A 26,793-nucleotide genomic window follows, 5' to 3' on the forward strand; every position below is an offset into this window, starting at 1 on the left:
CATTGACCATAGCGACAAAAGACGCCAATATGAATGGAACCCAGAGTCGGCAAACTAATAATTTAAAATGTAATATACAATAAAATTAATATAGATTAGATCTAGATCTAGCCTTAGAATTAATATTTATATATATATAGAACTGGTGAAGACAATTATGAAACTAATTTGTAAGCAATGTTATACTGCTGTCTTAAAATTTGCTTGTCTAACTCTAAAAATCTAGTTTAGACGTCAACCCCCCCCCCTCCCCAAAACAAAATATAATTTATAGGGGCCTATTGAAAATATATACTTTTACTTTTACTAGTTTCGGCCCCCCCCCCCCCCCCCTACGACTATATATTCAGTATCAATGTGCAGTAACAACGTGTATAGTATATCTGAGTATATCAAGATTAAATCTGATTTAAATGCTGATTCTGGATAAAAATCCATTTTCAATCAAATTTTTTGTTTACAGTTGAAGTGGTGATTTTGTTGTCGGTTTAGAGAAAAAGACAACACTATCAACCTTATAGTGCCCATTGTATCTCAACAGCCATTTATCTCATCAATAACAATACTATATTTATTACAAATTATTAGACTTGTTATTCATTATTGACATTGCAGTAGTCTACACATTTTAATTTATGATTATGTATTTTGTATTTTTTATCTATGTATTTTTAAACTTTATTCTGACAGAAAATAATAAATAAGTTATTAAGTAGTTTACTCTACTTAAAAAAAAAGCTGGGAAAAATGAGTGTTTCAAAAGGTGAATCATCTGTACGTGTTGGTGTAACACTGGATCTTATTTTAAAAACTTTGATCGCATCATCTGACTTCACATCTCTAGACTGTAAAAATTGGGAAGCAATCTCAAATTTCATACCTGGGACAACAGCAATCCAGGTATCCTATGACTTTATTTCGTAGGACAAATTTTGTCATTATCCCTACATATCTTCAATGAAGGGTAATTGCTGTAAATAGTAGTCTAATATAATTTTTAGGACTAACAATTGCATGCTTTTTTTTAACCTTACAGTTTTTTTATTCATTAAAAATAGACTCATGACTTATCCTAAGAATCCTTGCCAATAAAGCACTTTGTCTAGTTTATATATAAAGTGTATATTTAAGCATATTAATGTTTTTACTGTAATTTTTTTCTTCATAGTGTGCACGTAGATATGAGGAGTTGTTATCAAGTGGGGGTGGCATTGCGTTTCAGCATTTGACAAACACATTAAGCACTAGTGGACTTCGAAACAGTACAAGTGTGGCAAGTCTGACTGATTCAGAGAGCAGTGGGCGTATAACAACCATTAGCAGACCAAATTCTAGCAAAACCAAAGGTAAGACCAGATAAAGTTTGTATTTCAAGCTGCTGTCTCTTGCTCTAATTCCATTTAGCCCCCAGCGAAGAATAGGGCAGAGACAGCACCTCACCAGTAATACAGTTAGTGGCTACATATCCTAACCCAAGCCATTAAATCTACTTTTTTTCTGGGTTTTCTAGTAAGTTACAGTTGAAATTTAAAGAGTTAAAATAGGATTATGCTTTAGTTTATAATGGGTTAAAATTTGTCCATGAGGTAGTCGCTATTCAAAAGTCTAGATCTAGTAAGCTCGTTGATGGTACGTTACAATTAGATAAGCTATTGAATAAAATGATTAGGAAAAAAATTTCTAATTCATGTGGACTGATCAAAATATTCTTAACTTAATTATCAATTACTTTATTGTTTTTTACTTGCAGAAATGCTCAAATGTTTCATTAGCAGAAGTATAGATCAAAATTTAATTTTTAAGCACATTTTAAAAATGAACAATTAATAGAAAATTAATTATATCTTGAATATTACAGGGACAAGAGAAGACAAAGACAAAGCTAGTGCTAGCAAAGATGGACAAGCACGAAAAGATCTTGGGCATAAAGGGTATATTTTTCCTATTTACTTTTAATTTATTTTTGGACCTTAGTAGCTTTTTAAAACTGTCGATTATTTATATCATCTACCGCATTTGAAACAAAAAAGTCCTTTCTTATAGCTTAATACTAAACAAAAATATATGCACATAGACGTTCATACACTTACTGATTTTTAAATGATTTTAAAATCTTAATTTTCTATTTAAAAACAGACCTATTATGGTGATTCATGTTTGTGATGAGGGAAAAAATTGTAAGTTTTGTTTCAAATATTGTTTAAAATTAAATTTGGATTATTCTGAACATCACCCATAAACAAAATAACAAATAACACAAATTAATGATACTGTGTGATGGAACTTACTGTTTTTTCAATTTAATTAACAAATTAAATAGTATAAAAAAGTATATTATTTATGGGATGTAGCTATTTCATGTTTGGCAAATTACATTTCTAGTAGCCTGTGATTCCTGTAATAGAGACCAATAATTTAAGATATTCTCCGTTTTAAAATAAGCTAAATAAAAAAAAACCCAGATATACTTCTGACTTATTGGACATACACAGTAGTTAACACACGTAAAAATCTGTTTTCAGTAAAAAAAGATTTCCAGTGTCCAAGAGATTTGCTGGTCCAGGAGATGAAATATTTTGCAGAGTATCTGTCAACTGACGCCCAACGTTGGGAGGAAGTGGACATTTCCGTTCATTGTGATGTGCAGATATTTGATTGGCTGATCAAGTATGTCAAGCGTGGAACAAAAGAGGTCACAGAGGAGCCAAAATTAGGTAAGCCTTAGTTAGCGTACCCGTAAATCTTGTGTTCGAATCTGGTTAAGTCAGTAGACCGTCCCTGAGTCCACCCAACTCTGATGGGTACCTAACTCACGTTAGGGAAAGTAAAGGCAGATGGGCATAGTGCTGACCACACTATCTCTTCATATGCAGTTTACAGAAACAAGTGAACTCTACTTCACTTGCCCCATAGACCATCAGGTTCGAAAGGGAAACTTTACTAGTTAGCTTAGCCACATAAAACCTATTAATGGTTACTGTATAATTTAGATTTCAAATCGTTAATTAAAATAATTATATGGCTAATAATACAAATGTAATTTTAAACATCAGACAAGACATCAAACTCTCCTTTGGCGAATAATAAATGTAGCATAATAATTGCTTCCTATTATAGAAGCCAACTATGTTGTTTCAATACTGATATCATCAGATTATATGGCTAATAATACAAATATAATTTCAAACATCAGACAAGACTTCAATCTCTCCTTTTGTTGATAATAAATGTAGCATAACAATTGCTTCCTTTTACAGAAGCCAACAATGTTGTTTCAATACTGATATCATCAGATTTTCTAAAGATGGATAATCTGGTGAGTAATCATATCAATTTTTATCTTACTGATCATTTGTGTGTTGAAATATTTAAATAATGCCCTAATGTGTGTCTTGTGTGTTTAATTTATTTACACAGGTTCAAGAATGTGTAGAGTTTTGTCATAAAAATATGAGTGCCATTGTTGCAACACCTTGCAATATGGGTTGTATTAATGACAGATTGCTTACAAGGTATGGTTCGCATTTGTGGAAATTTTCTTGTATCAAATGTGGTCATTTTTATAGAAACTAAATAGCAGTTGTTTTTATTGTTGTTTCAGAATAGCTGAGCTGTTTACTCATAATGAAGCTGATGAAGTTAAAGACAGGAAAGACAAGTTCAAAAGGTTGGCAACTAAAATTTTACTTTTGTTTTGTTTAGAAAAGTAACCTTTTAACCCTATTGTTCCTTTGGGCAGATGAAGTAGACAGTGTTTCGGGGGAGGGGGAAGACGACCAAAAATTCATGAGGGGGTGGGCGGACACTGTTAAAAGTATATGTTTTCTACATACATGCTATTTTGTTGGGGGTGGGGGGAGGGGGGCTTAAAGAGATGCCTGGAAGAAACATCGGAAGTAGAGTTCATCTTTTTCAGTGACCTTGTTCTATTAAGGGATAGTGTGGTTAACATTATTCACATTACTTTCTGTTAGATGAGTCAGGTACCCATTAGAGCTGGGTGGGGAGATCTTACAGCTCTAGCTCGGTGGGGAGGTCTTACAGCTCTAGCTCAGGATCTGAATTTGTGACTTTTGGGTTAGCAGTCGATCACTCTACCATTCAACAATGCCCTCCACTTTTTCTGCTTACTACCTGAAAATAGTTTTTGCTGTTAAAAGACTTCATCAAATAAAAATAATACTCCAAACCTTCCACAGCAAACTGTTCTCCAAAAAGATCGAGAAACTTTTTGAACCTGGGACAAAAAATGGTGACTCACCAGAGCTGGCAAGCACACTGTTCAAGTAGGTCACAATGTGTACACAATGTGTAAATGTGTCTGAATGTAGATCACTCTAATTCTCAACTGTAAATAATGTATCTGAATGTAGGTTTCTCAAATACTCAACTGTAAATGATTCATAGATATGTCTGAATGTAGATCACTCTAATACTCAACTGTAAATGATGTATCTGAATTTAGGTCACTTAAAATACTCAATTGTAAATTACACATACAGGTGTCTGAATGTAGTGCTTTGGGTTTTTTGAACTTGTATTTAAATGGGAACAGGGCATTCCCCCCCCTCCCCCCCTGTCAATTACCTTGGACATTTCCCCCCCCCCCCCGCGACATTAACCCCCTGGAGTAATTAATTATCCCCCGCCCAGTAGGAAATTACCACCCCCCTCCCCCCTGGACAGGGTTAGAGTTAGGTTTAGGACTATGTTTAGGCTAGGGTTAAGGTTAGGGTTAGCGTTGGTTTTGGTTTTGAGTTAAGTTTTAGGCCAAGGTGAATGCTTAGGTTTTGGTCTTTTTCGTAAGGTTAGGATTAAAGTAGTGTATAGGTATAGAAATCTAGTTAGAGTTAGGATTCTAACTTGAGGGGGGGGGGAGGGGGTAATTCCCCAGGGTGGTAATTGACAGGGGGGTAATTGCTCCAGGGGGTAAATACGGGGGGGGGGGGATATTCGGGGGGGGGGGGGGGTAATTTCCACTAGGTTATGTCCTGTAGCCATTTAAACATATTACTACCTAGTGCTAAACATGTCAAAATCTTATTAGGCCTATTCCATTTCTAATCCTAAATGAAATCTTTTAATCTCTCATCTAAATAAAATCGGTTTTTGTTTCATTTCCAAGAAGACAAGAGCACTCTCACTAACCCCATCATTTAAAGCAATTTAAATTTTTATTTAATATATTAATTCAAGCTTTGAAAGTGTCTTTCAGTTTTAGTAACTCATTTGAAATTTTAATGTTTGAAAAAATTAAACAAAAACCATATTTAATAATAATTGCCAAACAGTTATCACTGGGGTTGTCCCAGTTATGCTGGCAGAAGGTTTCATTTTGAGACCACTACCAAACTCATAACCTTTACCACTGAACAATCAGAAAGAAGATGATAACTTGACATAAATTACCAGTGTCATTTCATGCTGGTTTTATTGCATGCTTATGAATAGAAATTTCAAATTTTTAAAAATCTAGACTGGACTTGACTTGAATATACATGGGGTCGTCCATAAACAACATCATACTCGGTGGGGGGAGTGGGGGTCCTATATTTTGTGATGATGAGTAGGGGAGGAGGGGGTGGGGGATCGGATAGTGTGATGTCACACTTTTGCATTTTAAAAAAGTAACGTCAGCTACTAGTTTGCATTTTAGAAAACTGTTTTAATAAATTTAATACAATTGACTTAAATTATATTTTAGAAAAAAGTCGATGTTTTAAAAATATTCAACTGCAGTTTGAGGGGGGTGGGTTTTAGGCTGAGGTGTGATGTCATTTTAAGTGGGGGGTCTGACTTTTTGTGACAATGTGTGACGGAAGGGAGAGCGGAGGAAAAATTTGTCAAAAAAAGCATGACGTCATTTATGGTTGAGACCGATGTACATAAAGAAATGACCACTGTATACGATGACAAGACAAAACATTCTTCATCCTAGTACAACAATACAAAGAATGCACTATCCTTCTTCTTCATCAACAACAAGCATACTCCAAACCTTCACAAAGTCATCATATTTTATTCATACCAATTCCTTCCAAAAAAACGAATTCTCTCTAAACCCTTGCCATATTGACCATTCACTTCCCAACACACAGGTGCAGTGTGTGTAAGCGCCTCTTGACTAAAACTCTGAAATCAAAAGTAAAATGCATGCCAAGTAGGTAAGTATATGTTTATTGAACTTAAGCTTTTAATTATAAGCTTAGTTGGGGTGGCTTAGAGGTAGAGAACAAGACAGCTAACCCAAAAGTCTCTAGTTTGAATCCAGGTTCAATTTTAATAGCCTATTTAAATCTACTGTTTTTATTGTGCTAATCCCTGTCCAACCAAGACAGCTGAACAATGGCCGGAACAATGAACATAACATTTATATGACAAGAAAAAAAAGATCAGTGTAGTGCTGTTTTGTAAACATATGCATGCGCTTCTTCTAGCTAGAATTGGCTAAATCCCAGTAAGCTCCAGGAAAAAATCTCAGTGGACCCACTGGAAAAATCTTGGTTGGCCCCCAAGGAACAGTGCTGAAGTAATAGTCCTAGTAAAAAAAGTTGATTCCTCTTTAGAACTAACAACCCATTGGGCAGTTGAAGTGGAGTTTGTATGTTTCTTGACCTTGTCACATAAAGGGATAGTGTGGTCAGCACTATGCCCAGCCACCTTTACTTTCCCTAACGTGATTAAGTAGCCATCAGAGTTGGGTGGATTCAGGGATGTTCCACTAACTTGAACCCAGATTTGAACTCGAAACTAGCGGGTTAGCAGGCTAGCGCTCCACCGCTAGGCCACGCCATCCCACAATAGTCCTAGTAATGGTTTTATTTTTTAAAAACAATTTGTTGGTATTTCTTCATTATACCAGTTCCTCTCCTTCATACCAAGGCGTAAAATCCAATTTGATGGGAAAAAAATCAATCTAGTTGGGGTCCTTTTTGAAAATTTCTCGGCTCTTGGACACAGCTAGTCCACCCCTGGCTATGGCGGATTTTAAAAATTTGAAAAAGCTGTTTCATAACACTTAATTTAGTTTCCATTCTCCCTAGGATGACCATAGACAGGAGTGGGCAGATGACCTTCTCGCATATCCCTGACCTTGCCTTTGATGTGAATGACCACATCCTGGAGCTGAAGACGGAGCTGAAGAGCTGGAGAGATGTCTACTGGAGGTTGTGGGGGACGGTCAACAGCTTGACCTGCGGCCGGTGCGAGCAGGTGTTTCCCCTGACTGAGTTTGGTCACTGCAGGTAAAACGATACAAATGTACACCAGGGTCATAGGTCAGTGCTACACCTGGGTGTTATGTTATAGGTCAGTGCTGCACCTGGGTGTTATATGTCAGTGCTACACCTGGGTGTTATAGGTCAGTGCTACACCTGGGTTTCATATATATATATGTGTATGTATGTATATATATATATATATATATATATATATATATATATATATATATATATATATATATATATATATATATATATATATATATATATATATATATATATATATGTTATATATACAATTGTATAATCCAAGGAATTCAAGTGTTTCTGTTTATTCCCTTGTAATCATAAAGCTACCACCCTGAAGCGCCAGTCTATGACAATGAGCCAGGTGCTGTCAGCTCTTGTGTTGGCATGTACCCATGTTGCCAGGAAACATCTGTACGGTTTGATCCAACTCAAATCAACAAGGTTTATTTATTTTTTTCTAAACTCAGACTAGCATAAACTTTTGTTTATTTTTATAGAATTCATACTAAAAGTACACAAAACAACATCATCAAAAACAGCATTTAATTTTAATTTAAGGACTGCACATATGAATAAAATAGTAAAAGATAAAAAAAGTAATAAAAAGCTTAAATAGGCATTAATAAATAATTAAAATACTATTTACAAAGACTGTTAAATTTCAACCTGTGTTGAAAAAAAAACATAAATAAATAAATTGTATAAAAACAGCTTGTAAACAAAAGAAATGATCATATAAATGAATATTGACATGAATACAGCTTTTAAACATTAAAGAAAATGTCATTTAAATGAATATATGGCATGAGTACAGCTTATAAACACGAAAGAAATTATCTATTAAATCAAGGGTCTCCAAACTTTTCAGTCCGAGGGCCGCATTTACTATCAAATTTCAGTTCGGGTGCCAGTTTCTTCCTGGCATGTCATTGATTTTTCTGGGCAAAGTTCCTCAGCCATCACCAACAAACGTTTTTTCCGTGGACAAAAAGATCGCCGCGGGCCGGATGAAAAGTTTTTGCGGGCCATAGTTTAGAGACCCCTGATTTAAATGAATAAATGGCATGAAAACATGAAAGAAAAGATGAAATAAATGAATAAATGGCATGAAAACTGAGCTTATAATCTCCATGTAGGGATGTAAGGTCAAAGATCATGTGGTCAATCTGCCAGCGTTGGCTGAGGGGGACAAAGCAACCAAATCCCAGTCCCAAATTCTCTTGAACGATCTCCTTGCCAGGAGAGATGTTATATGTGTACCACATCACAGGCCGCTAGAACCAAGGTAGAGCTGTCTCTTGTTTTTTTGTCTTTTTGCATTCTCATATTTGTAGCGTTATTAGTAAACCTAAAATAATTTTTTTTAGAATACAACCAAATTATTTTTTTTTTTAGAATTCAACCTTAAATATTTGTTTTTAGAATCAAACCCAAAATTTGTTTTTTAGAATTCAGCCTAAAATATGTTTTTTTTAGAATTCAATCTAAAATATTTTTTATAGAATCCAGCCTAAAATATTTTTTTTTTAATCCTGCCTAAAATATTTTTTTAGAATCTAGCCTAAAATTATTTTTTTTAATCCAACCTAACATTTTTTTTTTAGAATCCAGCCTCAAATATTTTTAAAAATTAAGTTGGGAGTCTTTATTATGCTGTTGATTAAATCTACTAAATTAACTGCTTAGGTTTTTTTCCCCACATGTGTTCATCTTAAATATTGCTGCAGTAGGATTGATCACATCATTATCATGCACTTCACACTAATGTAAAGATTCCTCTTTAGATTAAGCGATCTATTGGCCAGATGAGGTAGAGTTCATTTGGTTTTTACCTCGACATATGAAGGGATATTGTGGTCAGCACTATGCCCAGCTTTTTTTACTTTCCTTAACATGAGTTAGGTACCTATTAGAGCTGGGTGGGCTCTGGGACACTTCACTGACTTGAATTCAGATTCGAACTCGAGACTTGCTGGTTAGCAGTAAAGTGCTCTACCACTATGCCATGCTGTCCCTCCACCGTAATGTGAGACTATATAAACAGTTGTATTGTTTTCTACTTTGGCAGTGATATGGTTATAGATGTGTTTGGCAATGAGCTGTTTGCGTGCCAGACTAGAACATCGGGCGTACAACTCCCCAGTTTAAGTGCTGTGGGTTCTGATGAGAGCAGAGTTGAGGTACGTCATAGCTACATCATTTGTACATGGGTCTTTCGGGAGGGAAGGTGATGTATGTCATAGCTACATTTGTATGTGGGTATTGTGGGAGTGATGGTGATGTTTGTCACAGCTACATCATTTGTATGTGGGTCTTTTGGGAGGGAAGGTGATGTATGTCATAGCTACATTTGCATGTGGGTATTTTGGGAGTGATGGTGATGTATGTCATAGCTACATCATTTGTACGTGGGTCTTTTGGGAGGGAAGGTGATGTATGTCTTAGCTACATTATTTTGGTGTGTTTATGTGTGGTCAATTTTGGTGTGTTTGTGTTTAGGGGTCGGGGTGAATCCTAACTACAGGCAATTTTTCATTCTGATAAACATTATGGCTAGTCATAGCTGTACAAGAAAAATCTATATTCTAAAGACAATTCCATTCTGTTGCATTTAATTTACACATTACTATATCTTAATTTTATTACATTAAAAAATGTCTGAGAGTTCATTAGATAAATACCAATGGTAGCTGCAGTGAGATTAAGGCAATTAGTAATAAAACAGCTAGTGTTAATTATCTCACAAATTAAAGACAATAACAATGGACGTTTTGACCCAAGATGTTTGTCAACACATAACTGTAACGAAATGTCCATTGTACCTGCAGTAGTCTTTAATTTCTGAGGTAACTAACACTACATGTTTTATTACTGATCGTTCATTAAGTACAATTTGACTATGGGTTTGTTCACTTGTGCTGCTCATAAAAATACGAGTGCTTCATCACAAACTATCACATATAAATTGTATTTTGATTAAATATGTATAGAGAAAGTAGGCCAATACTATTTTTTTTTTGTAGAGATATTTCATCATCATTCATTCATTTTTCCTTTGTAGCCACTGGGGAGCAGAGGGCAGCAGTTACACTTTTCCAGCAGACTCGGTTTTGGGCTGCTCCCTTTATCTGTGCCCACGCGAGCCCAGTTGTTTTCGCCTCTTCCTCTACCGTTCTTCTCCATGATCTCTTTGACTGACCCACTTTCCTTTTTCCCGGGGGAATATTTTCCTTCTTTCCGTTCTTAGCGTGTGTCCAATCCATCCCCATTTACTGGCCTTGATATCCTATTGGCTGTTGTTTTGTATTTTGCCTTTGATATTTAGTCCTCTAGATATTTTCTCTTGTGAACTATATTTTTCTTAAACTATTTTTCAATCTGCAATTATTCAGCTCTCCCCACTAACTGAAATTAGTAGTAAAAAAAAATGTTTCTTCACAGGTGAAGCCGAGGTTGCAGCCCTTGACTATCGAGAAAGAGGTTTCTTTTTTTATTGACAGCTTTGGTTCAGAGAGCGATGATGAACTGGGAGATGATGAATCACAAAAAGACAGGTCCAACTCTGGTCAGTTAACTTTTTAGTTTTTCTTTAAGACATGTCTAACTCTGGTCAGTTAACATTTTAGTTGTTCTTTAACATGTTGAACTCTGGTCAGTTAACTCTTTTAGTTATTCTTTAAGACAGGTCCAACTCTGGTCAGTTAACTTTTTAGTTGTTCTTTAAGACAAGTCTAACTCTGGTCAGTTAACTTTTTAGTTGTTCTTTAAGACAGGGCTAACTCTGGTCAGTTAACTTTTTAGTTGTTCTTTAAGACAAGTTTAACTCTGGTCAGTTAACTTTTTAGTTGTTCTTTAAGACAAGTTTAACTCTGGTCAGTTAACTTTTTAGTTGTTCTTTAAGACAAGTTTAACTCTGGTCAGTTAACTTTTTAGTTGTTCTTTAAGACAGCCAAATTTTTAAAGAAGTTCTCTAGATTCTGCTTAGCTAAGTTTTTAGAAGTTCCCTTACAAGTAATCTTAGACGTTCTTAGAAGTTCTTTTAGAATCTGATCAGCTGATGTTTTAGAAGTTCTTTTATAATCTGTTCTATGTTTGTATCAGTATATGTAATGAAGGATAGTTAGGAATTATAAAAGCCATACCTTACAATTTCTTTTAGCTTTAACAAGCAGAAGAGAGAAAAAAGGTTTGAAGAAATCTCTGGTAACTGTTGAACCCCAAGCCATTCTGCTGGATGCCCCTGAATTTGAGTGAGTTCCCCTGCAGGCTATTTTTAGATGCTTTTATTTAGTTCACAATATTTGTTTGTTTGTTTGTGAGATGTGGTAAATTTTGTAACTTAATTTTGACCAACTTCTAATGCAGCGATTTAGTTCAAACTTTCCAGACATGTTAATCCTTGTTGACAATGCAAGAATATCTATTTTTGAATCTAATTAGATATTAAGTTAGTCATTAAAATGGCATCCTACTAAAGCCATTACATTTTTAATCCTACACCACAAACATTTTGATCTGTTTTCCCATCTGGATTTGAACCCAAACCTTGTTTTCTGTGCAGTCCTAACCATGATTGTTGTCTTGTCTTCCCTTATGTTGATCAGCTGTTGAGATTTCATTTTCTTGACAGCCAGATGAAGAAGTTGACGTGGGACACCCAGCGTTCCATCAGATACAACCAAGATGCTCAGAGACAGGAAGGTACAGGACAGCCCACACCATCACCATCACTTCTACCCCGCCCAGCAGCTCATTGCATTGCCACTAAGACCCCCCCCCCCCACAACTTATTTCATTGAACACTTCACCCCTCCATCCAACCTTCAACAACTTTATTTATCACCCCACCCTCTACAACTTCAGTGATTACTTTGTAACTAAGACCCCCACCACCATCCCCACCACCACCCCCACTTGAACACTTTACCCCCCCCCCCCCCCCCCCCCCAAACAACTTATATGTAATTAATTAGGTCACCCACCACTGCCCCAATTTAACTGACATAAATAAAACACAATTTTTTAAATTTATTTTTTCCATGAAAAAATATCTTATGCACAAAGCTACATTCCCAGTTACATAACACATCTCCCACCAGTTCACCTTATGATCTACTTCTAGATAACCTTAACACATTTTGTACTTCATACAAAAAAAAGGGAAATAATAGAGACTTGGAACAAAAACATCAGAGTTATCCTTTTGTTCCTGTTCTCCCGTAGATGCCAGACAGATAAAAGAAATTCTAGATAACCTTAACACATTTTATAATTTTTAAATTTAAAAAAAGGGAAATAATAGAGACTTGGAATAAAACATCAGAGTTATCCTTTTGTTCCTGTTCTCCCATAGATGCCAGACGGATGAAAGAAATACGACTTTTTCTGACACGACTCAGACTCACACCTGAGAAGGTGGACAGACCAAAGAAAGAGGTGACAAGTTTTGTCTTTTTAGTAGAAGAAAGGTGGGGTCGGTGTGGTCAAGTTGGTAAAGTTCAGGGTTTGCGAAACTAAAAACTCTCAAGTTCAGGCAGATGATGCTTTATAGCTGGGGACAGCAACCCATCTAGAAGAGACAACTCCTAAATCAAACAACTGCTGTCTTGTAGTTTGTTTTTGGTTGGACAAAGGCTATGGATAGAAGCAAATCCAAAAAAGAAAAGCAGGAGACAACGGCCTATATGGTGCATAACGGGTTGACATGAAATAATTAAGTGAGTTGGAAGAAATCTCATCCAATGTTACAATTAAGAACAAAGAAAAAAAAATTCTTTCTGCTGTTAAAACTTTTCTTATTTTGCTGTTTACAACTTTACTCCTGCCTCAACAAGTGTTTTATTACTGGCAGTAATAAAACACTATGCCAGTAACAAAGTCAAATCTATGTTCAAACTTTTTTAGGTTTATTGTATACTTGATTTTATAGAAAACAGATTATACAGTCTAGGGGTAGGGAACACAGTGGTAAAACTAAAATCCTTGTATTTTTTTTTGTGTATGGAGGCTGTTACAAATTTTGAATTTTTAAAATTCTTGACTTTAATTTCTTGCAAGCCTATATGTATTAAAAAGATTTTATTGTGACAGCCATTAAATCTTCGTGTATCTGTAACCCACATTTTTTCAAGCAAAGCCCAATAAAAATTGAAAAGCAGTATGTTATGGAATATAGCAATATAAGAACCATGTTATATACTGTGGTAGATTTTTCTGTACATTTTCACAGCAAATAACTTACTATGGATTTAGTGTTGACAAATTAATTTACTGATTTAGTGTCATTTATCTGTTTTAGTGTATGATTTTTCAGAAGCAATGTTATAAACATTATTTAATAATAATAATAAAAATTTTATTTAAAATTTTTTTTTCCCCTGTCATTTATCTATTTTAGTGTATGATTTTTCAGAAGTAATGTTATAAACATTATTTAATAATAATAATAAAAATTTTATTTAAATTTTTTTTTCCCCTGTCATTTATCTATTTTAGTGTATGATTTTTCAGAGGCAATGTTATAAACATTATTTAATAAAAAAAAAATTTTTCCCCTAAACCTGTAGTATCTTGGAGGTATCTTCAGCAAGTTGGAAGCCCAATGGAGAGTCAACAATGTACAAACTATAGTCAAACAGACTTTGCCTGGGCAGTTTAGGTAGGCAACTAGTTTCAGACAGCTGGGAATCATGGGACAAGGGAAATAAAGTTAAAACACATATAATAGGCTTGAAAGAAAAGTCTGTGAAATCATACTAAATTTTTAAAAATCTTTTTAAAAATATGAAAGCGATAAAATTATAGTCACATTTTTAAAAATCTAGGCTTCAGTGAACCTTCGATTACACCCATTTTCATATTTTTGTATTGAATATAAGCTGTTGAAAAGCAGTTTTCAATTATTTTATCAATTCAATATTTAAAAAAAAAAAACCTCAACCCCCTCCTTAAAGTCAACCAGAATAATGAGGAAAGTAAAACAATGAAAGACACAAACATTGTTTTCCATGATAAAATACACTACAGCGCTTAATGGGGTATAGCCGGGTAGTTTATATTAAATAATATAACATCCCCTATCACCACAACACCCTGACTCTACTAATCCAAATTTAAAAAAAAAGTATTTGCTAAATTACTATTATATTACTAGAATTATTTTTTTGAATATTTCTAGCCTTAATAAAATCGGAAGTCCTTGGACTTATTTTCACAAATGTTATAAAATATTCAACTTTGGTTGAAAAATATGCTTTCTGGCAACAACCATTTGGAACCAGCTTTTTAAGCCTATTGTCAGCACATAGAGCACACAAAGGGAGACAACTGCCTCTTTATAGTAGAATTGTTATCACTATCAGTCAAACAGGATAACAGCTGGCAAATTAAAATAATACCTTAAATTAAGCTGGCCTTTTTTGGAATACCAAGGGGAAAAAAATTGTTATTTGTAGCATTTTAAAATTAAATTTTTAAGTGTTATAAATAAAATCGTATGATATATGGCATGTTTTAAACCCAATTTTTAAGTACTATTAAATTTATTTAATTCACATAAAGAGCTTTATATTTTTAATGTTGGACATTTGTTTCTTTGACAGAGCTCGACCTAAACCTTTGGGAGCACCAAAACAAGTCACCACTTGATGGGATCACCACATGATGATCACCATTTGATTGTTACACTGTTGCTAATCATTCGATGATTCTTATATATGATCACAACCTTATGCTCACCACATGAAAACCTATTTATTAGTGTGTACAGAACATGACCAAACCAAAACAGACAGCATGAAAATATTGTGTACAATTGTACACCTGTGTTTGCTAATCACTCGATGATTCTTATATATGATCACAACCTTATGCTCACCACATGAAAACCTATTTATTAGTGTGTACAGAACATGACCAAACCAAAACAGACAGCATGAAAATATTGTGTACATTTGTACACCTGTGTTTGTCATGTTCACAATTTTCTCTGACAAGGTATAAAACTAATTTCTACTTTACACAAACTGACTCAACACTTACTATGTAGAAATGTTTTATATCTTTTGTCCAGTTATGTATTTTGTTTAGATTGAAGATGGCCATAGAGAATAGAAAAACAGTTTGACATATTTTGTTTAGATTGAAGATGGCCATAGAGAATAGAAAAACAATTCGACATATTTTGTTTAGATTGAAGATGGCCATAGAGAATAGAAAAACAATTTGACATATTTTGTTTAGATTGAAGATGGCCATAGAGAATAGAAAAACAATTTGACATATTTTGTTTAGATTGAAGATGGCCATAGAGAATAGAAAAACAATTTGACATATTTTGTTTAGATTAAAGATGGCCATAGAGAATAGAAAAACAATTTGACATATTTTGTTTAGATTGAAGACGGCCATAGAGAATAGAAAAACAATGTGACATATTTTGTTTAGATTGAAGATGGCCATAGAAAATAGAAAAACAATTTGACATATTTTGTTTAGATTAAAGAGGGCCATAGAGAATAGAAAAACAATTTGACATATTTTGTTTAGATTGAACATGGCCATAGAGAATAGAAAAACAATTTGACATATTTTGTTTAGATTGAAGATGGCCATAGAGAATAGAAAAATAATTTGACATATTTTGTTTAGATTGAAGATGGCTATAGAGAATAAAACAACAAGTTGACAGAGAACAATTTGTTCTTAGTTATGTTTTCACACACATTTGAAGACTTAAACAACTTACTAAAAATAAATTGTGTTTTATTTTACAATCCGATGTAAACCAAAGGTACAAGCATCTGATAGTTTTATTTTTTGGTCTTTGTTTCTGCTGGTTGTGATATAATTTGTTCGATATAATTGCATTTGAAAATTTAAAACAAATTGTTATAGTCCTTTTTTTATATGAGGTCAGTCATAAACGACATCATGCAATCATAGGATGGGAGGAGACGTAAGGGGGGTGGAGGGGTGGTGAATGTTTGGTAACTTTTCATTCACACTTGCATTGTTAATAAACAACTGTTGACATTTATGGGGTGGGGGAGGAGGGAATGTGTGTTTGTTTTCTTTGTTACGAAGAGGGGGAATGTAAAATCTTTTGAAAAGCACGCTGTCATTTATGTATGAGCCCTAACTACTTACTGAAGACAAACACCAATTTAATGAAAATATTTTTAAAAAGAATATTGGTGAAAAAGCAAACTTGTTTTATACGGGTTAAGTAATCTCAGTTTTAAGCTGTAGGAGATTAGTTTTATCTGGAGCTCACCACGTTTTACTACACAACATCTTCATAAATTTATCAAAGACAAAACTATGTTTAAAAATTAGAAATAGGCATAACCATCCCAGAAACATCCCAGTGTTTGTATAAGTATCACAAAAAACATTCATTAAAATATACATGATAATTCTTTTACATTAAATTTGCCATTTAAAAAATCTTTAACCTTTGTTAAAAAAAACAGTTGCAACATAGGATGGGATTGTGGATCACAGTAGGTAACAGTTTAAAATATGTTTCCTTCATCCCTCTACTGACCCTCCCCCAACCATCTTAAAAGTCCAGAGCAAACAACTGGAGCAAAGGTCATGAAGTATTCCTTCTCTTTTGCGCTTTACTTCATTGATAGACAATAGGAAGAAATGAACCACCACACCAAAAAAAAAAAAAGCGTCTAGAAACACATGAGGGATATCAATGTCATTTCAGACGTTTTTACAATTCCCATTATTTACCAAACCTAAAAGCGACCACAGGTTTAAAATGTGTATTGCTGACCACTAGATAAGCAGTACAAATAAACACTTGAGAATGTCCTTAAGTGACCCCTTGACCAGTAGGTCAAGTACCTGGCAGTACAAATGACCATTTGGAAGGCCCACTTAACTAGAAAGACAGATGACCAGTTTAGAATGACCACTTGGCATACATTACAAATGATCAGGAGTACAAATGACCAGTTTAGAATGACCACTTGGCATACATTACAAATGATCAGGAGTACAAATGACCAGTTTAGAATGACCACTTGACCAGCAGTACAAACGATCAATTGACCAGCAGTACAAATGACCAGTTTAGAATGACCACTTGACCAGCAGTACAAATGACCAGTTTAGAATGACCACTTGACCAGCAGTACAAATGACCAGTTTAGATTGACCACTTGACCAGCAGTACAAATGACCAGTTTAGAATGACCACTTGACCAGCAGTACAAATGACCAGTTTAGAATGACCACTTGACCAGCAGTACAAATGACCAGTTAAGAATGACCACTTGACCAGCAGTACAAATGACCAGTTTAGATTGACCACTTGACCAGCAGTACAAATGACCAGTTTAGATTGACCACTTGACCAGCAGTACAAATAACCAATTTAGAATAACCACTTGACCAGCAGTACATATGACCACAGCCCCTGTTACTGATCCAACTGGAACCTCCATTGTAAACCACAATCCTGCAAGTGGACCAGTTTCTCTTTCAGCACTCCATCAAACAGATCATTGACCTCTGCTGTGAATTCGTTTCTCCAGTCTCCAACCAAGCCTAGAAAATAGAACACAACAGTCGTCCATAAATGAGTTCACATATTTTATACCTCCAGCCTGTCTTAGACCGTCATAAAGTGTCAGACTCATACAAAAATATCAAACATTACTCCCCCCACCTTTTTTTTTCCTCTCCGGAATATTTTTTTAGACAAATTCCTTTCCATCATACCATCATGTTACTAAGATGAGCTAAGATTGAGTAAAATACATTTGTTTTAACAATTTATGAAAAAAAAATCATTAAAGAAAACTGACAACCAGCGTTACTTCAAAGCCTAAGGCACACAATATAGTTACTAGTCAGCGTAAAATAACGTCGCATTACCACCCCACCACATGTAGCCAGAGTTTCTTTCAGGCATCTCTTCGAAGAAAGTCTACCGCTCCCACCCCCGAACGAAATGGAATTTATATAGAAAACATACTTTTACCAGTGTCCGCCCCCCCCCCCCCCCCCCACACGGAAAATGTTGACCGCCCCCCGCCCCCGAAAATATCAAGTGCCCCCCCCCCCCTCCCCGGAGAAAAAAAGTCTGGAAGAAATACTACACGTAGCAACGTAGTCCAGATTTCTTTATCAGTTACTTTATTTTTATCTTTCATTGATTCAAGGTAACAACGGAAAGGTATTCATTTTTGCTTTGTTTTGATAACCCATTTGACACGCACCTGTAGGTGACGCGAGATGGTTATAATATCGAATCGATAGTGTCTCTTAGTTGTGTCTGACTCCAGATTTCAAACAGGAACTATAGGCGGCTGGCTATAATACCTGTCATATAATACATGTCATATAGAGAGATAGCAAAAAACTACCGTGTGGATCTAAATATCATTTTCTAGTTGGATGGAGTGCGATCGATTTTAACTTAGATTTTTCGAGCATCCATTCTTTTGGTTACCCGATCGCGTCACACATACATACTCATGTATAAATATAAACATGTAGGTATGTATATATATATATATATATATATATATATATATATATATATATATATATATATATATATATATATATATATATATATATATATATATATATATATATATATATATATATATATACTCACCTTTTCTGTACATGATGGAAAGTCCTTGAGAGTCAGCATACAGCCCACCTTTGCGCTCGCGCATGCTATTTATAGAACAGGCCGAGTTGATCCGAGCAACGAGTTCTTCTGTGGGCGAGACGCCAAGGAAGGACGCGATCTGACGTATCTTCTTCAGTGGGTCCTGTTGGTCAAAGGCTGAATGGTCAAACTATAACAGTGGGTCATGTTGGTCAAAGGCTGAATGGTCAAACTATAACAGTGGGTCCTGTTGGTCAAAGGCTGAATGGTCAAACTATAACAGTGGGTCCTGTTGGTCAAAGACTTAATGGTCAAACTATAACAGTGGGTCCTGTTGGTCTAATGACTGAATGGTCAAACTATAACAGTGGGTCCTGTTAGTCAAAGACTGAATCGTCAAACTATAACAGTGGGTACTGTTGGTCAAAGGCTGAATGGTCAAACTATAACAGTGGGTCCTGTTGGTCAAAGGCTGAATGGTCAAACTATAACAGTGGGTCCTGTTGGTCAAAGGCTGAATGGTCAAACTATAACAGTGGGTCCTGTTGGTCAAAGGCTGAATGGTCAAACTAGTGGGTTCTGTTGGTCAAAGGCTGAATGGTCAAACTAGTGGGTTCTGTTGGTCAAAGGCTGAATGGTCAAACTATAACAGTGGGTCCTGTTGGTCAAAGATTGAATGGTCAAACTATAACAGTGGGTCCTGTTGGTCAAAGGCTGAATGGTCAAACTATAACAGTGGGTCCTGTTGGTCAAAGGCTGAATGGTCAAACTATAACAGTGGGTCCTGTTGGTCAAAGGTTGAATGGTCAAACTATAACAGTGGGTCCTGTTGGTCAAAGGCTGAATGGTCAAACTATAACAGTGGGTCCTGTTGGTCAAAGGCTGAATGGTCAAACTATAACAGTGGCTCCTGTTGGTCAAAGGCCGAATGGTCAAACTATAACAGTGGGTCCTGTTGGCCAAAGACTGAATGGTCAAACTATAACAGTGGCTCCTGTTGGTCTAAGGCTGAATGGTCAAACTATAACAGTGGGTCCTGTTGGTCAAAGACTGAATGGTCAAACTATAACAGTGGGTCCTGTTGGTCAAAGACTGAATGGTCAAACTATAACAGTGGGTCCTGTTGGTCAAAGGCTGAATGGTCAAACTATAACAGTGGGTCCTGTTGGTAAAAGGTTGAATGGTCAAACTATAACAGTGGATCCTGTTGGTCTAAGGCTGAATGGTCAAACTATAACAGTGGGTCCTGTTGGTCAAACACTCAAAGGTGGCTACTGATGATAATGTAACTGTAACAATAACGATAAGTTTTTAAATGTCTACTTTCATTGAGCAATTAAAGAATTATCACTTTTCAGCTCCATCAGGCAAAGCCAATTTGATAACCAGTCCATTAAGTCAACCAGTAGGTCACTATTTCACTCTAGTCACTTTAGGGTACAAACATATTCATTGTGTGTCTCCATCATCCTATTGAAGCGTGTTGGTTTAATACAACATTTGAAAGTAAAAATGTAAAAACCAACACAATGTGAGTCTTAAATATCTTCCTAATAAAAGATGGAAACAACCAGTCAACGATTTACTTGATAGCATGGGGTTCGACTCGATTTGCCGCCTGGGGAAGTCCGCACCCCCGCACCACCCTAGAGACGCCACTGAAACTAAATTACACCACGCATGTACTGTAATGTACAGCTTAACAAAACAAATGAAAAGCTTCTAAAACTACCTCCGACAGATCTTCGTAGTTTACTTCTAGTATATCCAGTTCTGGTCGTTCCTTTAAAACATTTCCCCACGAGCGTATATGGTCGAACCAGGAGCCGTAGTCCACTAGGAATAAGTAAAAAAAATAATATTAGTTCCAATCAGAGGCGTAGCGAGGGCATGGCGGGGGTGACACCAAAGCAAAAAAAAATGCATATATATATATATATATATATATATATATATATATATATATATATATATATATATATATATATATATATATTAAGGCGTACTCACCTTTTCCTTCTAAAAATAAATGGATATAGTCTTCCAACTTCCCGTCGTAGAAGTAGTAGTCCCACAGTTTCCTGTTATGGTGGTACAAGGAGACCGCCGTGTCTTTGGGGTTTCTCGTCAGGTAAATTATTTTCGGCTTCTGGGTCAACACCTCGACCGGAAGTTGATCAAACAGGACATGCGTGTTGAGGACGCGCGGGGAGGGGAGAGCATCCAGCACGGGCTGGGCTGTGTCTTCGATCATGCAGTCGTCCTTCTCCTGGAGTTTGACGTCTGTCGTGTTAGCCAGGAGCATGCGGGTGATCTCCCATACCCAGTGTGTGCCTGCGGGATATAGAGACAAAAGTTTCTTCCAGTCATCTCTTGGGGGGGGGGGGGGGGGGGGGGGGGGGGGGGGAAGTCTACCTCCCCTCCTCCCCCCCCCCCCCCGGAGAAAAAGTCTGGAAGAAACACTGATAGAGAACAAACATTTAATGACTGCTGGCGGTTCTGTATAACTTATGTTGGGTGGTGGGAGGGGGTGTGGGGGTCGGCAATTGTACTATATTCTTATCTACAATCTCCGTGCGTTACTGGTTGTCTGCAATAAAAGACTGACAGTTTAAAAATGAATCACAGTGATACACCCCTACAAAATATTCGTAAATATAATTAAAATTGATGTTTCTCATAATTTTAAACCTCAACTACAAAAGGTATGAATATCAAATTCCCTTCCTCCCTTTCCTCGCACGTAGCACAAGGCCTGGAAAATGTCTGGGAGAATTGGCTTCAACGTCCCCACCCCCGGGATATCCAGACCTCTACTCTATAAAATATACCGCCCGACTCACCAACGTCCCCACCCCCGGCATATCCAGACCTCTACTCTATAAAATATACCGCCCGTCTCACCACCGTCCCCACCCCCGGAATATCCAGACCTCTACTCTATAAAATATACCGCCCGACCCACCAACGTCCCCACCCCCGGCATATCCAGACCTCTACTCTATAGAGTCCTTTCATATGACGTCACGTCCGTTCGTGATACCTACGCCCGCCGCCACAGTGGTGTACATCAGACGTAAACACAATCAGCTGTTCGCCAGCGCTGGACGTGTTCACCAGCGCTGGACGCGTTCACTATATGTAAAGAACCGCACCCGCGGAAAAGGAAAAATATGTTAAAAAACTTGAACTCTTAGGAATTGAAGATCCTTATACTGTTATTGACAGTTTCGTAGATAATATAAATATGTGGACAAATTTTCTAAATAAAAATACTGTTAGTAATACTGTTTGCGTTTAGAGTTAAAGTAGACGAATCTGATCAAATGCAGTTCTCGATACTTTGTTTCAGGTAAGGACAGTAAAATAATAAACTTCATTTTAATTATAAAAGATAACTATTAATAAAACAAATATGCTCGACCTTCACAAATACTTATAGTAAAAGACAAAGTCAAAAGTAATAATAAGAATAATAAGATCTAATAGTAGGCCTAATACCTGGCTCCGCTGGGTAGACATAGAATCTAGAATCTACTTCTTTACTTAAATTTAATTACTTTAGATCTACATTCGATTCAAAATACACCCATAATAAATCAAAAGTAGTCATAATAGGCCTAATAAAGCATTTAATTGTCTCTAAGATCTAAAATCTCGCTCTATTATCTAATCATTTTTTTAGCAAACGAAATTTTCTGAAATTGAAATAGATTGTATGACTAGACTTAGATCTAGAATCTGCTACTTAAATTAAATTGTAAAAACTTTATACAAGCATGTAGTTGATATTATTGTAGTAGAAGGCTTTAATAAATTACTAAGGCCTACCTACTTTGTTGTCTTTTTACAGCAATATGTATCTGATACTGGACTGAGTTTAATTAAATTCAAATTCATATCTAGTAACTGGTCTACTAAGTTTTTGTAGCCTAGTAGTACAATCTAGATCATACCAGCCAACAACAAATAACCACATTATTATTATTTGGTTAATGATTAGGCTAATTTTTTTTTAAATCCACTGTTTATAAAAGAAACAAATCAAGCTAGAAACATTATAAGTGAGATGGTTTAGAACAGGGGTCTCCAAACTACGGCCCGCGGGCCGGATGCGGCCCGCGAGGTCCTCTCATCCGGCCCGCGGAGATCTTTTTGTCAACGGAAAAAACGTTTGTTGGTGATGGCTGAGGAACTTTGCCCAGAGAAATCAAAGACATGCCTGGAAGAAACTGGCCCCCGAACTGAAATTTGATAGTTAATGCGGCCCTCGGACTGAAAAGTTTGGAGACCCCTGGTTTAGAATAATAACAATGGACCCAGTCTACAATTGATACAATTGCAGGTCTACATAGGGCCTACAGTCTAGTAGTTTACAGTAGGCACCTAGTGTGTAGCTAGTATACTAGTGTGTAGCTGTCCAGAGTTAAGATTCTTAATGCCTTAATGCTTTCCCCTGATAAGCCATGTGTGCTATAAATGACATAACCGAGGTGAGAAGTGTTGAGGGGAGAGCAGTGGGACTTTCCCCTTTGTTCTCCCTGCTGGGCCCTGAGGGTCAAAATTATATAAGAAATACTATCTCTGTGGGGCTGGGTATCACGGAGGTGAGACATTTTCAGGGGAGGGCAGGGCAGACTCCTCTTTGGTTTTATTGTGGGCTAGATACAGGTGCAGCCATCATGAGGGTTGAACGTCAGTATTAATGTGTCTGATTACTTTCCTGCTGGATTATAAGGGTCTTAAATTGTATAACATGCTACCCAGATTGGTTATTACCCATGGATTATATTAGCCGTTGTAGTGTGGGTTTTGTAGGAGTTAAGTGGTCTCACGTTTGCTACAGTAGATAACCTATAATATATTACTGCATTTGATCAGCTTCGTCTACTTAAACTCTAAACGCAAACGGTATTACTAACAATATTTTTATTTAGAAATTTTGTCCACATATTTATATTATCCACGAAACTGTCAATAACAGTATAAGGATCTTCAATTCCTAAGAGTTCAAGTTTTTTAACATATTTTTCCTTTTCCGCGGGTGCGGTTCTTTACATACAGTGAACACGTCCAGCGCTGGTGAACACGTCCAGCGCTGGCGAACGGCTGATTGTGTTTACGTCTGATGTACACCACTGTGGCGGCGGGCGTAGGTATCACGTGATTTAGGTCACGTGTTTGCAAGGACTCTATAGAATATACCGCCCCCACTCACCAACGTCCCCACCCCCGGGATACACTACCCGACTCACCAGCCTTGACGTAACCGGCCAGTATGACGTCATCGCTCCGTATCTTCAGCGCGCGCATGTTTTTGATGACGTCATGCGGAAAGGTCGGGAAATACCTGCCATCTACCACCTGTAGCTTGAGCTTGGCCCCGCCCCTGTCCTCAAAATACACCACGTCCATCCCGCCCTCATGGCACCTGGTTTCCATGGTGATGTTACAGGATTTTTTGAAAAAAAAAACTAAAACAACTGAGTTGAGCGTCGTTTAGTGAAATGTGGTCAAAGTCGAGGCAAAGTTCGGGAAATCTATTTTTAGCTCTTGCTGCGGGAAAACCTCATAGATCCACCTATGGACAAAAGTATAACATAAATAATAATTACAAACAATAATAAGACATGGGATTAATGTGTATTGTATACAGTGCGGGTTTAAATAATTACTTCATAACTTATCTTTCTATTCAAACACGCAACAAATATTTTTCGTTATGCCAATGCAATGGCCATAGTTATACTAGTATCGTTCTGATGCTGAAATATATAATAGATCGTTTTATATTTATATGATACTTTACGAGAGTATCGTTTAACTCGGTGATTATGGAGCTGTATCATTCGAGTAGTATCGTTTACCCGATACTTTAATATAGTGGGTTTATTGTGTAAAGCTTAACGTAAACCTAACAAGCGATGCAGTACCATAAAACAATGCCCAGCCGACTTAACTTAACCATGGGCAGATGAAGTAGAGTTCACATGTTACTTGACCTCGACATATGAAAGGATGGTGGGGTCAGCACTATGCCCAGCCACCTTAACTTACTGTAATCTGAGCCAGGTACCCGGCATAGTGTGTTGGATAGCAAAACAAACACATTGGTCAGACCACACAGATCTACTTACACACAGAATAACCTGATGTGTGATTTTAAATACCAAACACAGTCACACATGTGTAGTGTGTAGACCTACGACTAACAAGAATCTACAAAAAAAATATGAGTTTATTAAATAAACAAATCACCACTACCTTTATAGACGTTCATATAATACAAAACAACACCACGGCATTGTTTTCCATTTCAAGAACACACACCCCGCCCACCTACACGCTAATCTTTTCAGCAGTTTACCAGGATCAAAACAACACAGGGAAACCACTCCGCACACCGGGATAGTGGAGGGGAGGGGGGAGGTAATCTATTAACGAGAGGTCTGGCGCGCCGAACGGTTATAAAATGAAAGCCAACCAAACTATTGCCCGCTCTCTTCACGGCTAAACTGTCTGCGGCCCGATGACCCCCGGGATCAATACTGTACGGGAGCGTATTTCCACGCTGACATAATACACGCACATACATTGACGTTCACGCATATCTATTGAAAATACGCACATACATGATATGCATGGCTACACACAATTGTGTACCATTTTATCACGCACACACTTACAGAGGTAAACATCGCGCTTACCGCGTAGCCTACATTATACGTACGCATATTTATTACACATACGCATATTGAACGTACGCATATACACGATACGTACGCACTTGCGTGTCATGTACGCATAATTATTGCACTTACCTCACCTTACTCACGCGAAAAAAAAAACAGCTGAACTAAACAAACGTCTGAGTTCAAATTGATGACGGCGGATTTTACGGCGTTATTGATTTGTTTAAAGGTGAGAGAGACATCGATGAGCAGCTGGGGGCAGTTATAGTTTATCGATTACTTGACTACGTGTACGGAGAATGTGGGGTGACACATCAATACCCGCCTGTGTTGATTTGTCTGGTCCAATATGGGCAACACGATTTATATCGGTATTTGATATTTAGTGGTCACACTCGTAGGGAAGAGGGGGAGGGGTCGGTAATTTTGTGACGATGTGTAATGAGGGGGGGGGGGGGGATTCAGATGGTGCGACGTCACATTTTTTTTCATTATAAAAAAGAGAAATATTAGAAAACGAATTTTACACGTTATAGCGCGTTTTAGAAAACTGTTTTAATAAATTGTAATAGGAATTGATTAAAATACTCTATTTTGACAGATTTCAGACAAGAATTTGGAAAAGTATCGATGTTTTAAAAAAAAATTCAACTGCAATTTTGAGGGGGGTTGAAGGTTATGGTGTGACGTCATTTTAGGGGGATGGGGGTCTGGCCTTTTGTGACGACGTGTGACGGAGGGGAGGGGGGGGAGGTAAAAATCGTCAAAAAAAGCGTGACGTCATTTACGGATGACCCCTTACACAGTGGTGAAATTAAGATATGCAGAGATGGTGGATACTGGCTTAAGTATATATTTCTATAGAAATATTAGATTTGTTTATTTCTCGGGGGAAATAGGGGGGGGGGGGGAGGTTGGACGTGTTTTTTGTGTGGGTATTCTTCCAACCCCACACGGTGAGATGCATGAAAGAAACTCTGGTAAACCGTACAGTAAAATGGATATATATATATATATATATATATAATTATCATATTTAACCTCATCTTCACAGATATAATATTCTGTGGCCTACTACCTACAACACGCTACAACATCAAGGGACACAGAAATGACCTCTGACCTTTTGTGTGTCGCAACCCTCTCTTGTTTACCGTACCGTGTCTCGCGTGTCAAATGTCTCCTCACTTATTTGACTTCTTTCTCCAAA

At 36.7% G+C, this 26,793-nt stretch overlaps 2 protein-coding genes across 2 annotated transcripts; one reads left to right on the forward strand and one right to left on the reverse strand.

The window, feature by feature from the left end:
• The first annotated feature begins 1 nt into the window (after position 1).
• On the forward strand, positions 2-15,594 carry LOC131944342 (SANT and BTB domain regulator of class switch recombination). The gene is made up of 21 exons (XM_059304901.1): positions 2-69; positions 691-900; positions 1,169-1,346; positions 1,859-1,931; positions 2,137-2,177; positions 2,523-2,714; positions 3,258-3,316; positions 3,418-3,512; positions 3,602-3,667; positions 4,200-4,286; positions 6,099-6,164; positions 7,044-7,244; positions 7,574-7,691; positions 8,387-8,535; positions 9,319-9,430; positions 10,692-10,815; positions 11,410-11,500; positions 11,881-11,951; positions 12,604-12,686; positions 13,817-13,908; positions 14,852-15,594. Exons 2-21 carry the CDS (start codon positions 748-750, stop codon positions 14,895-14,897), a joined length of 2,097 nt encoding a protein of 698 aa, XP_059160884.1. The 5' UTR covers positions 2-69; positions 691-747; the 3' UTR covers positions 14,898-15,594.
• Positions 15,595-15,767: 173 nt separating this feature from the next.
• LOC131944331 (sulfotransferase 1B1-like) lies at positions 15,768-24,359 on the reverse strand. Its single transcript, XM_059304890.1, has 5 exons — positions 24,147-24,359; positions 20,902-21,225; positions 20,624-20,727; positions 18,892-19,054; positions 15,768-17,813 (listed from the first exon to the last, which is right to left on the reverse strand). The coding sequence occupies exons 1-5, from the start codon at positions 24,331-24,333 to the stop codon at positions 17,686-17,688; spliced, it is 906 nt and encodes a 301-aa protein (XP_059160873.1). The 5' UTR covers positions 24,334-24,359; the 3' UTR covers positions 15,768-17,685.
• Between the last annotated feature and the right edge of the window lie 2,434 nt (positions 24,360-26,793).

This window comes from Physella acuta, unplaced genomic scaffold (assembly GCF_028476545.2).
Source record: "Physella acuta isolate Inbredline_101_S28 unplaced genomic scaffold, ASM2847654v3 ptg000045l, whole genome shotgun sequence".
Taxonomy (NCBI): domain Eukaryota; kingdom Metazoa; phylum Mollusca; class Gastropoda; family Physidae; genus Physella; species Physella acuta.